This window comes from Nyctibius grandis, chromosome 27, assembly GCF_013368605.1.
Source record: "Nyctibius grandis isolate bNycGra1 chromosome 27, bNycGra1.pri, whole genome shotgun sequence".
NCBI classification, from domain to species: Eukaryota; Metazoa; Chordata; class Aves; order Nyctibiiformes; family Nyctibiidae; genus Nyctibius; species Nyctibius grandis.
In genome coordinates, this window is record NC_090684.1 from 2,911,950 (window position 1) to 2,928,689 (window position 16,740).

The 16,740-nt window shown below is 53.3% G+C and overlaps 1 protein-coding gene across 10 annotated transcripts in view; it reads right to left on the bottom strand.

Annotated features, from left to right (window-relative positions):
* Positions 1-1,524: 1,524 nt before the first annotated feature.
* Positions 1,525-16,740, bottom strand: part of ATP2B4 (ATPase plasma membrane Ca2+ transporting 4) — a 48,713-nt gene continuing 33,497 nt past the window's right edge. For 7 of the 10 annotated variants that reach the window (XM_068419195.1, XM_068419187.1, XM_068419190.1 and 4 more), the window contains 6 exons: positions 15,898-16,089; positions 15,582-15,795; positions 14,935-15,146; positions 14,458-14,565; positions 13,899-14,081; positions 1,525-6,044 (listed from right to left, as the gene is read on the bottom strand). In XM_068419195.1, coding sequence (XP_068275296.1) covers positions 5,739-6,044; positions 13,899-14,081; positions 14,458-14,565; positions 14,935-15,146; positions 15,582-15,795; positions 15,898-16,089 — 1,215 coding nt within the window. In that variant the 3' untranslated portion in view covers positions 1,525-5,738. Of the gene's footprint in view, positions 6,045-11,366; positions 11,560-13,898; positions 14,082-14,457; positions 14,566-14,934; positions 15,147-15,581; positions 15,796-15,897; positions 16,090-16,740 lie in introns of all 10 variants that reach the window. The other 3 variants (XM_068419197.1, XM_068419196.1, XM_068419198.1) reach the window with 2 other exon arrangements.

The window sequence follows — 16,740 nt, forward strand, 5'->3', positions numbered from 1 at the left end:
TTTCCCATTAAATGACTAAAACTCCTCTGATTTGTTTCTTTCTTTACATCCAGCCTGGACTATGTTTAAAAAAAGAAGCAATTGTGGCTGTTCTGTCTAATTAAGAGCTGGAGGAGGCTGTTGGCACAGACACCTTCCCGAGAAAGCAGGAAAGAGGGTGACGCTGCACAGTAAAGCTTTTACGCCCTGTTCATATCACTTGGCGTTAGCTCAAAGGGTCAGACGCTCAGCTGAGAAGTTTGAGACTGAACTTTCTCACTGACAGCCTCACCCAGCTTGATCTTCTGATCATGGCTTGGTCCTGGAGTTATTAAAGACACAGAGAAGCAACAGCCTCTCCACTGAAGCGAGGGAGTTAAACAGCTCCAGTGCAATCAACCTGCTTGGGAATGAGAGTATTTCAGAGGCCAGTTGCTTTTATTTCCCATTGTCCTTCTTTTCTGGGCAAAGTACCACTATGGAGGCAAAATAGCCTCAGTACAGAGGCAGGACACAGCTCAAAGTGAGTCTCTGGGAGATGGAAATCACAACCTCCGCCATGCATCACCTTGGAGGCACTGCAGACATGGCATTGGGGAAGGGGACAAGGGAGGATCTTTGTTGAAGGGCAGCACAACACGTAGTGCAGGAGCACTGGTTTGGATGGCGTTTGACAGCCAGTTCTGGACTTTGCTTGGAGATGGAAGAAGCCATGCTTGAGAGAGCAAGCGCTGGGTGCAACCAGCCAGCCCCTGCCTCTCAATAGCGAGGCTTACACAGAGAGAAATCCACACTGACTAAGGGGCGCTTTTGTAGCAGCAGGGTTGCTTTTGATCCCCATCCCTCTTTCCACCCCGCAGGCCCCACGTTCATGCTCTGGCTTGCTCCGACAGGAAGCCCAGCCGTTCATCCAGCGCTAGGAGAGGATGGGGGATTGATTTCACAAGCTGGTGGACACACTGAGGACGTCACAGTTACATGTGGGCACATTTTATTCTCTGGATGCACTTGCGCATTGTTTCTGCTCAACAGCCAAAGCTTTATTGATTCAAAACCATTGCCCTTGTCCCCCACCCCCAGCACGCTTTATTTTTTTGCTATGTACCCCCTTTCCCACCCCTCAACCACTCGCCCGCTTCCACTTTGAGTATTATCTCTGCTTGGAGTCTGTTTTCTCAGAAGAAGCCAACTGACAATTCATTCAAAATTTGTTTCTCCCAAGAACCATATAAATTACATGCAAAACATTGTACATAGAGATTAATATCAAAATGCAATACAGATCAGGTGCACTTTAAGCTGGACTCTAGGATATGGCAAACACACCAGGGTACATATTGCTTTGAAACCACCATTTTTTTTTTTTAATGTCATGCATACCACATAATATTCAATCTTTTGTTTTGTATTTTTCCATTTTTATACAAAAATACCAGTGCTTATTATACTTACTTACTGGAAAAGAAAAACTCAGATCTGCGTGCCCTCTTCAAAAGAAAGTTTTGTTGTGAGAGCATTGGATAAATATATATACACACACAAATGTTGGTTTAATACTGTATATATATATATTTATTTAAGGGGAGGAAATAAACTAAAGGCAGTTTTAGCCATGGGCTTTGCTGAATGAAAATTGTGGGTTTTGTTGAGCAGGAGGACATCAGAGGCAGGACAGACAGAGATCAGCCAGTCTCAGTGGCAGGGGACAGCCTTGGCAGAGTGATGCTGGAGAGGAACAGCCAAGTGCCAAGAAACACGCTGGCGTTGCCCCACAGCCTCGCTGTTTGGGGCAGGACCAGGAGAGCGGTCCCCCCACGTCGCCATGCCCCGCTGGGGAGAGCTGGGTTTGCAGGAGGGTGTTTTACAGGTTGCATGCTCCACAGGTTGATGAACGTGTTGGAGCTGGACTCAGCAGTGAGGAGCGATGGCAGGCAGGTACAGGTGTCCTTCCCCCGAGAGGTACAAAAGCCTGCAGGGACTCTTCTTGGAGGTGCTTCGTCCCTGCACTGATGGAGGGCAACAGGAGCTGGCACTGGCCTCTTGGAGATGCCCTCCCTGGATCTGGGATGGGGCTTTTCCATTCACCCCAACATCACGTCATCCCGAGAAGCATTTGGAAAGGGGCTGAGCACAAAAGGACATCTACTCCTCAGCTGGGGAAAGCCAAAGGCTGCCCATGCTAAAATGTGGTTTAGTTTGTTTCCTTCTTGAGATTGTTTCAAAATTTTCCTCAAAGCTTATTGCACAAAACCTTTGAAAATTAAGTATAACCCTGTGCAAATCAAAGGAAACCTTATCACATAATGCAAATACCTAAAAATGCCTGGTCAGCAATGCACACAGGACGTGGTGTAATGTCTTTGGTACCAATCTGCCAATTTATTTAACAGAAAACCACCACCACCACCAGAGACCCTACTGTTAGTAAGAACTGGATGCAAAATGATGTTCAGAGTGTTTTAATAACAAAGCATTCCAAGGCAAGTTAACACGTATCACAGGGTATGACTTCGGTTCCTGTCGGGCATGGCACTCTCCCCCGTGCACACTCATGGCAGTTCAAACAAAGCAAAAGAAAAATAATATCTCTCCCCCTCTTTCAAGGCATGTTGCAGAGAGTCCCCAGAAGTTCGTGCTGCCAACCATGCCTTTCAGCGTAGAGCACCGATCTCCCCCAACTCTTTTGTAATGTCCTCAATAACTTAACCCAATAGTCATCTGCTGCCAGTATATCACTGAAACTAAATAGAAAAAAAAAAAACAACCCAAAATACTTTACAGAAAAGATGTATGCACAATAAACGTTTATACTTTAAGCAACCGGCCATACCAACATAATTTATATAAAAAAAACACATTTGTGTCATCCAACTAACGTCTAGTATAAAGATGGCTGCTCAGAGAAAAGGAAGCTGACTGGCATCCGATCGCTGATACACTGAATTAATTACCTGTCACTTTGAACTGCTGTCACACAGTCACGTGCCGTTGCAGGCGCGGGACTCAAGATTTATTTTTTTTTTTCTTTAAACAAAATACATATGGCTGACGTAAAAATATCAGTTTCTGATCTAAAGAAAACTATATTTTTTGCATAATATTTATATATAATTATTTCTCCCCCTCCTAATATGGAAACTAGAACAACAAAAATATATCAACTAAAGAACAACCAGACCCTTGTGGCAACCTGCCAGTCACAGATTTCTGGGAGTGACTTTGAGAGCCTCCAAAGTTGGCTTTTTGTTGGTTTAAGTCTTTTTTTTTTTGTTTAAAACAGGTCTGAGGTATTAAAAAAAAAATATCAAAAGAAAAATCGGTGTGTCCCCCCCAAAGTATTTAATAAATATTTATGTAAGCTTGTAAGAACACCATATTTTCATCCCTTTTTTTTTTTTTGCAAGTATTTAAAATAGAAAAAAGTGAACTTTTAAGCAATGTCACCTTTAGTACAGAACCAAACCCCACATCCACCCCTTTTTGTCTTTCCTGTCACCACTTGTGTATAACCTAAGAGAACACCCCCATACCCCCCGGTCCTGCCCAAGGTATTTTTTCAGCTCGTGTGAAGAAGGAAGGGGGAGGGCAGCGATGGGTTTGTCTGCACGGGCAGGGGGCTTGACACTGAATTTACAATCGAGATGGGCAGTGGTGGCAATTTCTTCTTGCTGTTGGCAGTGTACGGAGCCCAGCCTTCACCCCCTTTGCCAGCACCGAGGCAGGAGACCTGGGAGGAGGACTTTTCCTCAGCTACCTGGGACAGGAATGGGGCGACCTCGTCCTTCCCTCCTCCCACCCCAAGGAAGGGACGAGTCGGTGCTGGGCTGGAAACGAAACAAAGACACTTGGTTTGCGTTGTCGTTTAAGGAACACTTATTTCTTGGCAAAGTACTGGGCCCTCGCGTGGCAGGCGGTGCTGCAGGCAGTGCTCGGAGAAGGCACGGGAGATTCTGCTGTGCGTTCTTAAAGGAAAGAAAAGAAGAAACCAGCCAGCCCACCCTCTCGCTAAAACCTCTCTGCTTCCAGGGACGGAGGCTGGGCAAAGACGATGACGTCGTACAGCCAGTTACAACCAGGTTCTCTCTGCTTCCAACCAAGCCAAACGGGACAAAGAAGAGGCGGCAGCAGAGTTTCCTCCAGCCCTGCCTGCCTGGGGCCAGTAACCAGGGGTGCACCAGCAAGAGCCCATGGGGAAGAAACTAAGCCCAAGCAAAGCAAACTCCCGCCTCCTGCTCTGTCCCATGGCTTCACAAGAGGGTCAGTTCAGAGCCAACTTGCCCAGGACACCTGGGGCCTCTGCTGCAAAAAAACACAACTCTCAACAAATGGTTACAAGAGACTGAGGTGAGGCAGGACATGCAGGGTGAAGAGATGACCTTCGAAAAAGCAGTGAGGGAAAGCCTCCATGCAGTACCTTCTCCAGAAGACCTACAGCCAACCAACCAACCTGCCACCTCTGCGAGGAAGTGCCTCCACTGGCAAACCAGCTACACAAGGATGGAAATCAAGGGTCCTCCCATTGGCCACAGAGCTTCCCCTCCCTTCCACCAGCTGAAGAGACAACCTGACCCATGCCCTCCATGATCTAGGAGTTGGCCCACTGTACTGTCAATAACCTGATGCTCGTTCTCCGTTCAGCCTGCTAACGCCTCGGCAGCGATGCGCAGAGCCGGTGGGCACGGCTGGAGCATCCTCTGGGGTTCCTCAGCAGTTAAGCAGACCTTGTACTCCAAGGCTGAAGGATTATTTAACCCAACAGTACAGACAAGCCAGAACAGGCAAAAGTCCCTCTGCTCCTGGTGGCAGGAGCCGTTAAACCTTCACAAGGCTCTCGCCAAAAGCTTCACAGCTGTTCAAGAGCAGGAGAGATCCATCTCTTAAGGCTCCCTGGGAAGGAGCCCCATTTCTCACAACCACGGGGTTCTTCTTCACCACCCTTCCACTGCCAGTTCACTTCCACTTTGCTTTGTAGAAAAATCAGAATCTTTTACATCCAGCAAGCTTACAGCCAAGTCACCTTCGTTCCTTGTCTACCAATTACTGCTTTGGAAACAGAGAGAAAAGCGTGTGTGCACACACAGGAGGAACTGGAAAGGCTAGGTACCATTTTTCTAGGTGGAAGACTGGTGTACATCCCTGTATCTATCAACCTGTGAGTAAACACCTTGCCCCTGGCTGGGTTTTTCTTGTTTATTTTTAAATTTTCGCACTAGAGTGCTAACTCCCCCACTTCCCACCGTGAAGTTACTGGGGGGCAAATCCCACAAGCAAAGAACTAACCCCAACAATTAGAAGAAAACCCTAAAAACCACAAGTGGAAAAAAAAAAATAAAGTCACAAGTGCACCCCAGCCCTCAGGCCAAGAGCGTGCATGTAAGACTACAACAGTTTGAACTTTCTTTGAACGTGCATTTTTCAAAGTTAAAACCCTCAACAGACGCATGGAGCCCAACTCTCAGAGAGGAAATAACCTGGCTGCTTCACTTGGGCGAGTACCACTGAAAATGAGGGATGGAGATGCACAATTTTGGCTTAGCCTCTCTCCCAACACCCAGCATCGTGGTACTCTGGTTCCCACTGCTAAATAATGGTATAAAAACCAACAAAAAAAAAACCCAACAAAACAAACCACCAAAATGATATACGTATGAGCAGTTTGACACGAAGTGACCGCAGTGTGTGATCAGTTACTGGTGCCAAGATCACACAGGGCGAGGGGCGAAGGTGGAGGAGGAGGGGGGAGGTTCGAAGTTCTAAGGTCAAACTGATGTCTCCAAGCTGTGTAAGGGGCTTTCGGGCTCCGGGACGGTGACCTCAGCTTGATCGCTGTCCACTGCATTGTTATTTCTGTTGAGGGATGTAGATCCACCCAGGCTACCCCCACCTCGCTTTTTGAGTCCGTCAGTCTCGGGGTCGTCTTCAGCGCCATCAAGGAATGGTGTTCGAGGCTCGTCTTCCTCCAGGATGAACTCTGGGTGAGTCATGAAGTTATGGATGGAGCTTCTGGATTCGGGTTTCTCGAGGCCTTCGTACAAGGAGCTACGGAACGCATTCACCACTTTGATCTGCCGGGGCGCGAGGAGCGTGGGGGATAAACAAAAGAGGGGTTAGTAGCAGCTCTGAGAGGCTGGAGGTCCCAGGAGAAAGTAAAAATAAATAATAAAGACACAATAAAACAAAAAGCACAACAACAACAGTCACCACCACTGAACAGGCAGCTAAGTCAAAATGAGAGATCTATGGTGAACTAGGAGGGCCAACATGGATCAGAGTCAGGCACTAGGTGTGTGATGGGGAATCAACCGACTATGGGGCGACTTCAGAAGCTGCAAGAAAAGACACAAAAAAAACCCTCAAAAACACAGATCACTTCGAATGAATGGAAGCCAAAATGCATTAGTTGTCATTATGTGTGCGCACGCGTATCTGTGCGTGTAAACGAGGACAAAAAAGTGGAACTACAACTCAAAAAGGAGGTGGGTTAGACAAACAGTGGGTTCACTTCAAGACAAAAAAAACTCTACTGTGGGAGCGATGTGTGTGTGTTTATTCTGTCTCATTTTTAGACCTATAGAAAGGAATGGGCTTTAAAAAGGTGTCACAAACTTTTCAAGCCCATGTGAAGCAGTAGGTCCAAGTGGATGCCATGACCAGTAAAACCAGACCCAGCTAAACATGCACGAGGGAAGCCAGATCTGTGTGATCTGGCTGCCACCTGGATCCTGGGCTGGAGCTCTGGGTCCTTCCTTACACCGACATGCTGAAGATGACCCAGCGGTTTCCAAAGGCAGATAACTCTTTTGGATGCTCTGCACGGAAAACAATCTCAACCTTTGCTAGCAAGCCTGGCCACGCACCGCTCCTGTAAAACCCACAGGCTGTCAGCAGCACCAAAAGCCAGGCTCAACACATGACAGCCAGGAGATCCAGAGCCCAGTTTGGACAACCAGGGTATGGCTCTGCTACCCCCACTGCATGGGGAGGGAGAGGTCTGGAAATGAGCCTGGATGGTGACTAGCAGTGGATTCACTGCTTCCTCCAGTTCCTCTGGAAATCCAGCCTTGAACTCCTCCAGCTCTCGCCCTCCCTTGCAGCCAAGTCACAGTTGTTCGGTCGGATGGGTGACAAGGGTCCGATCCAGCGAATGAAGGGGCACGAGGCAGCAGCGCCGTGGGGCTGCAGCAGACCCCTCCACCCCAGGGCAGACGCTGGCATACGTGAGACAGCCAACATGTGCACCTCGGGTGCGGCAGAGCGCTCCCGCTCTCGTGGATGACTCGGGGCTATAATCACTCAGAAGACGTCAAAAGGCATAAACTGAAGGAGAGCGATGCAGTATGTGGGCTTTTGAAGCAGAGCCAACAGACTGAGCAGCTGAAGGTCTCCCAAGCCTTAGAGGACCTGGTGAAATCACACACGTGGCTTTGCCATTTACTGCAAAGCCGAGAGCTACCCATGACGCAGTGCCCTCCGAAGCATCTCTCAGGTTGCTCCGCTGTGTCTTACACTGATGTTCTCACCCCGCTGACTCCTTCAGGTCAGACCCAGCATGTTGCCTCTCTCCAGAGGTTCCCTCATCCTGCTGCCACAGGTCACACCAGCACCCTCCTGGCTCGTAGCAGCCTCCCAGTCACCTGGGAACTGAGCCATCTCCTCCCTTTATAGAGGAGGAAGCTGTTGACAGAAGTTGTCAGCAGGGACCAAGCATCTTGCACAAGCTCTCGTGTGTTTTATGGAAGCAACAGAAGTTTTTGATCTGGTCTGCTCAACTCTTCCTCTTGGAAGGAGCTGCCCCCAGACCACCGTAAGACTTTGTTAGCAATGCTGGGCGCAGCAGGGAAGTCGGTGACACCTCCCCATAGCAGTGCCAGTGGTCCTGCTCTGTCTCCTGCCCCATGGAAGCAGCACTGCTACTCATGAGCTACCTCCACCTGCTCCCAGCACCCAAGGAACCCAGTCCCCACCCATGTCCCCTGCCTGCTCTCATGGTGTCCCTGTGGACTGAAGCTGGGGCACAAAAGGGAGGAGATCCACAGATCCCACAAAAGGGGTGCTCCTCCACCTGGAGAGCCTCCCCAGCATTCAGCTGCCAGCTGAGGGAGTGGAGAACGTGCAGAGCTGCTGGAGGGAGAATGGTTCAGGTACCCCCTCGCAAGCTGATGAGGCAAATATACGCGTGTGTTCTGCCACTTCTTTGTGGACGGGCTGCAGATCTGGTGGGTGAACAGAGACGACGCCCCTCTTCCTGGTGAGATGAGCTGGGTTAAACTGTCCACCTCGGTTTGGTACATAGGCAGGCTAGGAGGGAAGTCACCAACCAGCACAGCCAGTGAGAGCCTCCCAGGGATCTTCGGTCTCAGCACAAACAGCACTCACAAAACCAGACCAGAGAAGTTGCCTCGTGCCTGGAACCCTGGAGGTTTTACCTGCAGCATGTTCCAGGGTTCCCCTCTTATGAGGGATGCCCGTCTGAGTCCGCTCTCCATCTGACTCAGAAAGATGGTGCTGCACCACATGGGGCAGCAACGTGGCATCCCCCTGGCACAGGCTCAGCACATCCCAGCTAGAAAAACAAGCCACCTCTTGCACGCCCACATGGACCGGCATGCACACACGTGAGCTGGATGACAAGACACTCATGAGGAGATGAGTGTGGGCCAGGTACCCCCAATGATGCTGGAGAACCAGCTGGCCTGTGAAAATGGAAAGTTTCTGTAGCTGGGAACAGAAATTCAGAGCTGTGTTTGCTGCACTAACACCCACAGTAAGTTCCTGGATAAATTCAGTCTTTAATGTGAATGCACAGGACAAGGGAAACCACCAAGCAGGCCACCTTCTACCAAGACTGATAACCTGTCACATCATCAACATCCTGAGAACAGCAACTGCAATCACTGACCCCTAAAATGCAGTCTGCAAAACCAACTAAACCAAGTATAACCAACCTGGACAAGCTAACAAGAGCCTAGGTGACTGCCAAAGCAACTAGGTGGTCAGCCTAGTACAAGCTCAGGGGAAGGAGTAGCTTCACAGAAGCCCTCTCTGCCCCACCACCTCAAGCCATGGTGAGCCCAGACCCTATCTACCACATCACTGCCTTCGGCTCCACCCCTAACTTCTGCTGCAGCTTTCCTCAGATTTTCTTACTTCCAGTTAAACATCTCTGTCAGCAACTGCTGTGAAATTAATTCAGCTGTTCCCTTGTCAAAGGAACTTAACAGCAAGGAAATGGGTTTTGAATGAGCCAGGCAGTGCAAGCAGCAATGAAATCCTCCCAGCCAAGCTGAAAGCCCACCTGCCTCCCTGCCCACGGCCAGGCTCACGCCTGCTCTCCACCTGAAACCTTCACAACCTGCAGAACCTCCAAGCTTGGAATTTATTCTCATTTCACACCATCACTGCAGCACCGCCATGTGCTGGGCAAACCCCACCGCTCCCACGGAGGTGGAAATCACATCTTCTGCATGACACCAGCATCAGCTCCACCACTGACCCCCGGTTTGCTTTGCCCAGCTCCCTCAAACCAGGACAAAACCCCCAGAGGAGACTAGCTCAGCTCTGCAAACCATCTCCTGAGGGTCATTCCCGAGACCTCCCTCTCTTCTGACAGGGACAGAGCAGGCAGAGCTGCCGAGGTCCAGCCCTGGAGAACTCATCCCATGGAAGTGAAGACAGAGGGACACCATTAATCTGTACGGGGGGAAGTGGAGCTTTGAGAGAGAGGGAAGAGAAGCAGCAGAGAGAAACAGAGAAGAGTCTAGGCAGAAAATAGAGGGAAGACTTAGCAACCTGGGTTAGCTTCTGGTAAGTTTTTTTGCTGCCTGGAAGGGCACAAGCTATCCAAGTTAGCTATTGCTGCAAACCAGGGAGAACATTAATTCATAGACTGCAAAAAACCTGCATTTTGGTCTTGTCCATCCAAGCCAACTACCCTGAGGCACCTTTATAAACAGGTTTTCTTCCGATTAGAAAGTCTTGGTGGTGCACAGATGCAGTCAGGAACAGAAGGCAGCGGCGCTGCTTCAGAAACATTGGGGTTAAACAAAATAAATTTCAAGCATCAGTGTCAGCTAAAGAGAGAGAAAACAAAATTATCAGAAATTCTCTCTTCTCTCCCACAGTGCATAAACAGTGGAGACTGAAAGCTATTCAAAAAGTCACCAAGGGTGTTTCTTTAATAAGAGGAGAACACAGAAAATGACTGTGTAATAAAAAAAAGCCAATTATCCGGGAAAGATACACTACCTACTCATAGCCTGGCACAGCCCTGCAGAGAGAATTCACGCTCCCGTGCTCACAACCCCGTACATGCAGCTCACAATGAACACGGAGAGGGGCACTGCACCAGAGAGGGCTTTTCTTTGGTCTGGAAACCCACCGCTCGATCCAGGATCCAGCTTTGCCGCTGCTGCTCAGCAGGGCCACGTTTTCCATCTCCATTTTCATGCAGAGAGTCGCGTGTCTCTGCGTATACACCGAGGACCAGCACGTGCAGAACAAGCTGGGCACCGACGAGGCGCTGCAACGGGGCAGCGATGCTCCGGCTACGACGGGGGACCGGCGGAGCCCCGCACCGTCCCCGCGGAGCTCCAGGGCAGCAAAGGGCACGCTCGTGTGCGCGGGCTCGCTCAGCTCCGTCTCGCACCGCATGCAAGGTGGGACGGGGAGGCTGCTTGCTTACAAGCCAGCTCTGAAACAGCGCGTGAGCGGCTCCGAGCAGCTCCGATGCGGCACCACCAGCCAGCTGAGCCACGGTGACCGGCTGCTCTCAACCAAGGCAGGAGCAAACACTCCTTCTCACACGCGTGCACGAGGCAGAGGGCACACAGGCAGCCCATGACCGCCGCTCAGCCGACCCCGGTAGGACACTAACTGCTGTGGGAAGGTCCGAGCAGCCACTCTGCCTCCAAACAGCTTTACAGCTTCAGTAAAGCAACACCTCTGCCCATCCCTGCCCTCCTGGGGCACCCCGGAGCTGGGTAGAGCCGCAGCAGAGAGAAACGGCAGCTTTTGGGCGCAGCGTGCCCTTTTCACAGCAATGCTTTTAGTTGCTCGTGAACACACGGTTCTTTTAACAAGAATCGCCAATTTTTACACTCCTCAGGAGGGTGGACTCATATGTCAGTCCTGCAAAGGAGGAGAAGAGGTAAAAAATGGAGGGAGCAACAAGGAATGGGGGGCGGGAAGGACCAGAAAGTATTGTAAACTTGTTAAAGATGCAACAGCAAAAACCTGGGGTTTTTTAAACGCTCTCCCGCCCCATCCTTTATTTGAGAAATGAGTGTGCGAGTCAAGGTTGAGACGGAGAGAGAACAGGCTGGGTTAGGTTGGTGCAGGTGCTCTCTGTGGTTATTAGAAGTCATGCATTGTAATAGACTATCACTCACTGCCCGCAGGAGGAGATGCAGCAGCAGCAGCAACAGCAGAAGTGGTGGGAGTGGAATTGACGGAGGAAAGAGCTACATGGGTTGGGCTAGAAACATTTTTTACATCGTGGTGCTGGCTCACGATGGAAGGCTGTCTCCTGAGGGCTCCCTGCAAAGAGGAGGCGCCGGTCTGGAATGTGTAAACTACGTCCATCTGCAAAGAACCAGAGAGTGAGATAGCGTCGCCCCGGCCAGAGACAGGGAGAGGGGTCAGGGGTGGAGGGGAGCAGGGAGGTTGGGCAGACACACACGGACAGGAAGAAGGAGGACGGAGAGGTGGGGAGGAGAGAGCCCCCCACCCCACGCTCCCGTAAACCCACACCGGGTTCGGCTGATGTTTCTGGGAGCAGAGAGGTCAGCTCCCAGCCTCTGCCCTGCTCTCGCAGGCACGGGAGGGTCAGGGTTTGTCCCACCACCAAGAGAGAGACTGTGGTAGGAGGGAGTGACAGAGGAAACACCTTGGGTTACCCCGATAATCTGCAGGAGGAGCAGAGGAAGAGAGAGGGCGGGCAGAGGTGTGAGCTGGCAGCTGGTGCTCCAGAAAACTGCACTGGGAAAGGGTTTCTGGTCCCTCAGCCCCACGGGACGTACGCTTGAGAGGCTGAATCCTGGGACACACCACGCACCCACAGCTCCCATGGCAGCCGGCCGGGCTGGAAGACGTTTCCAGCCTCTGTCCCAGGACCACGGCTCGGCAGAGGGCTCAGAAGCGGAGCTGGTAGTGGTGGGCAGGGACGCAGCAAGGAAGCAGCACCCTTGGTGGGCCACAGTTGCTCTGTGGATGTGCACCGAGGCCGGAGGAACCGAGCAGCATCCGGGTGCCACCGTGGCTTCCCAGACACTTTGCAGCTGGACTGTCCCCAGCCCCGTGCCAGCCAGCCCACTGGCACAGCACGCAGCCCGCCCTGGCTGCACAGCTCCTTGAGAAGGGACACCTTCTCCAGACCCACGTGCAGCTCTGGTTCACCCTGGAGCTATGTTACACCCTGCAGATTGATCTCCCTCCACGGAGGGACCCTCTTTTCCCCAGCACACCAGGCTGGCCCGTGGTGGAGAGCCCTGTGCTCTTGCTTAAGACACGGACTCAGGACAGAAGCCCTCAAGATGCTCGGGCTGGACCTGCCGGCTGCTCTGCTCGACGTGCCGGGTACCGCAGCCAGGGAAGGAGTCACTAAAGAGGCTCTAGGACGTGCCAACGTCTGGGAGCGTTCTTCATGTTGCAAGAGCCTGTTTCAACCCAGGTCCACCACGGCCGCAGGGAGAAGTATCTGGGGGGCTCTGGGCTCAACCCCAGCGGCATGCCTGGCTGCTGGTACTGCAGCCATTCATACCCACCAGGCCTCCAACACACGTGGACCACTTCCAAAACGGCCCAGTGCTCCCAGCACATCTTGCATGCGAATGAGCCAGACTGAGCCGGCAGCTCAGCCTCCCCAGCACCAGCGACCAGCACCGCCCTGGGCTCCCAAGAAGAGCCCAGCTGCCCCTCACCGCTCACCACGGCGGGGAACCACAGCTGAACCCCACCTTGAAACCATCAAGGCAACATCTCACCGAGGAGAAGCAAAGTTATCATGGCACAACACGGCTGCTGTGCTCGCAGCCTGGCTGGGCCAGGTTGGTTATCTCCATTTGCTGGAGGGCCAGAGGAGGAGAACAAAGCAGCCCTGAATGCCAGGGGCCACTGGGGACCTACAGCTTTCCTCCATGGGGCAGCTCTGCCCAGGCCTCGAGGGAAGACGAGGGGCAGTGACCTCGCTGCAGGGAGCTCTCCCTGCCCTGCCCAGCCACCAGGTCAGGGGGGAAAACAACACCCTTTCAGGAAAAAATGAGTCAGGGAGAAACAGCTGATGTAAAAACCATATTAACAGATAGATTCACCTCCCATTCTCTGCTACGGGGCCAAGAGCTCCAGGCAAGGAGCCCGGAGAGCTGGCAGGGAGGGGTGGCAAGAGCCCTTGACCAAAGGGCCATTGAGAAGGATGGAGTGGAGCAGAGGAGTGAGACCAGAGAGGGTCTCGCGCAGGCAGATCCCTCCTGGGCACCTTCCCCACTGGGAGCAGCGTCCCAGCAGCGACCGAGAGCAGCTTCAACGCTCACCCACTCGCTGCCCAACTCGGTAAGAGCCCAGGCAGCTCTGTGGCCCCCCCACAGCTTCCAAGCCCCTTCCTCTGCTGCACGAGGTGCCCATCAGCAGCGCATCCACCCTCCTGCAGACCAGCCTGGCCTCGGGCTGCAGGACACCACACTCTGCATCAGAACAGCCTGGTTCCTCCCCCTGCCCCGAGCTGTCCCCGAAAGCCAGGCTGTCCTGGTTCCCCAGCCAGGGCAGACCCAGAAAGGCACAGGTGGTGGGAGAAGTCTCGCCCAGGAGGCAATGGCATCCTCCGGGCAGCAGCCGTCACCTCTTTCCAGACAGAGCCCCTGGGGAGAAAGAGAGAAAGAAAGAGAGAGAGAAGGAAGAGCCCCACAGTACCCACTGCCCCCCAGTACCTGTGTCTGTATCCTGTTGAGACCCCTGAACCACAGGATCTGCCCGCGCCGCAGCTCCATTTCAGCATGGTCAATCTCATCCACGTCTTCAGGCAGCTCCTCCTCTGGGATCTCCTCCTTGGTGATGCCGTGCCCAGCTTCCTTCAGGAACTTCAGGTGGCTGGTTGGGACAGTGCAGATCAGCTGGGGAGAGGCAGGGAGAGAGCAGCTCCTTAGCCTGCAGCCTATGGCAGCACGGAGCCCACCACCAGCCTGGACCAAGAGGGAACATTCCTGCAGCGAGCTGCCAGGGCTCAGCTGAGAGATGCCAGGATGCAGCCGAGACATGCCACTGCTGGATGTGCCCCGCTGCAAGCAGGGTGGGAGCGAGAAGGTTAGCAAGCTCCTCTCTTTACTGGTGGTGTGGTACTGGGATGGAGCATCTCCCCCTTCCAAGGCTGCCTCGAATAAATATGGGGGAGAACAAGGGCAGCGAGGCAGCGGGAAGGGAAAGGCAGGCTGGGCTGCGAGCACGCCGTGGCATGGAGGCATGTGGTATTTTTTTCAGACTGGCTCTTACCTGGCCCCAGAGGAGCTCTCCCACTCCAATAAAAATACACCAGAACCACTGGCTCAGGGTGAGCCCAGAGCAGCTGAACGGCTTCCCACCAAACTCCACAATGATGATCTACAGCACAGGAGAGAACAGGTCACACACTGGGGAGCTCCAAGGGCTGCACAGCACAGCCACGTGATGAAAAGGTCCCCTACAGCCACGGATCTTCCCCCTGCCTTCCCTGGGATCACGAGAGAAGTGAGGACCTCACATCTAGGCTAGTAATTTTACAGGACACCAGCTGGCTGGCCACCCCTGGTACCTCCCAACACACTCTTAGACCCCAATATTCAGGTTTTGTGTCACCAAGAAACTGCTAGAGAAGAATAAGGGGACAGAACAGAACTGTGGGCAGTGACCGCAGCAGACACAGGTCCTGCTCGCAGCATGGTCCCCTCCCAGCCCAACCATCTTATTCCCACGCTGTTCCCGCAGCTTCACCTGAGCTGCAAACGTCCCCAGCACCACCGTGCAGAAGATAGGGTTGCGGTAGATGGACTCAAAGACGTTCCTCTCCCCGTGGATCTTGCGTGCGTTGATCTCGTTGAACAACTGCATCATGACAAAGGTGTTGAAGACGATGGTGTAGTGCTCGGTGGGGGGGGAGTGGAGCGGGGCGTTCCGGCCACTGTCGATGTCAAAAAACTTCTCCCCTAAGCAGGCAAGGGGGTTTGGGGAGGGGATGGGGAAGGGCAGGGAAGAGAGGAGAAGATGAGATCCTGCTCCTTACTTCTGCTCTGCACTGGTGGAAGTGGAATTAGGATCCCAGGGTCTTGCTGAAGATCCCTTGACCCAGGTGGAGTCCCCCATGCAAGCTCCACCAAACCCTTATTTCCTTAAAAATGCTTAAAAGCTGCTTCCCCGGCTAAAACTCTCTCTGCACCCCGTGAGCTCTAGAGCAAAAAATCCTCTCCTTATCACCCCTCCGCTTCCCATCCATTAAATAACGTCCTGGCCAACGTGAGGTCACCAAGTGACAGCTACGAATGAGGGTCCCCAACACTGGGGAGGGATGGTGGCTCACGAGGCAGTGCTGGGACCCTGCTCCTCTCCTTCCCCCCGCCGTTTCTTGGGGCCTCAAAGCTCACCCGCAAAAAGCAGCGTGAAAATGATAGTTAGCTGGTACACAGCGTGCCCCAGGATGTTCTTCATCATGGTGCGGGAGATGAGCGGCTTGTTGCGGCCGTATGGCTTGCGCAGCAGCAGGGACTCGGACGGGGGCTCCGTGGCCAGGGCTAAGGAGGCGAAGGTGTCCATGATCAGGTTCACCCACAGCATCTGGACGGCCTTCAGGGGAGAGTCCTGCAGCGAGACGGGGGAGAACACGTCACACCACCAAAACCACCCTTCTCTCCACTCCCTGTTTCACAGGAGCCTCCGCTCTCCTCCCGCTGAGCCCCGTACCTGCGTGATGCAGGCGCCCGTGAAGGCCACGATCACAGCCACGACGTTAACGGTCAGCTGGAACTGCAAGAACTTGGAGATGCTGTCGTAGACGTTGCGTCCCCACATCACCGCCTTGACGATGCTGGTGAAGTTGTCGTCCGTCAGGATGATGTCCGAAGCCTCCTTCGCCACGTCCGTGCCCGCGATGCCCTTGAGGACCAGGGAGAGAGCGATGGGGTGAGTCACGAGCGAGCTCCACGCTCGCTGTCCACCCGGCTCCACTTCTTCCCAAAAACAGCCCCGAGAGAAAAGTCCGCCGGAGCCAGCGGAGCCGGTGCCAGTCCTACGTTTGACAGCGAGTGCTGATGCGGCTGCGCCAACGCACCCGAGAGAGCGGAGGCTCCACAGCAGGGACGCCTTCAAGGACAGACCCCAGCGGGGCTCTGGGTCAGCGCAGCTTTTCAGCCTGTCGCTCTGCGTGCCCCAGACAGGGGCCACAGCGCAGAGAAACTGGGGAACAGCTTATAAGCGCGGCTTCCTCCTTATGCCAGGGGACATGGGCGCCCTCCTGGTGCCTTCTGCCCCGTCCGAGGTGGATGCAGCCCCGCAGCGAGCAGGGCTGCCCTCAGCCTCCCCAAAGTCACCCGCAGCCTCTCAGAAGGCACAGCCTGCACTGCAGGAGCGGGGCTCGCTGCGTTCCTCGCCGCCGGCACACAGAGGCGCTCGCTTTGCACTAATTAAATGCACCGAAGCGATGCCCAGTAACACACCGGTTCCCTGGTGCTCTCCCAGAGAAGCTCTCTTGAGATTTGCAAGACCCATCTGTGATGGGAACCCATCTGAGCCCCACTCGCTGGAGAC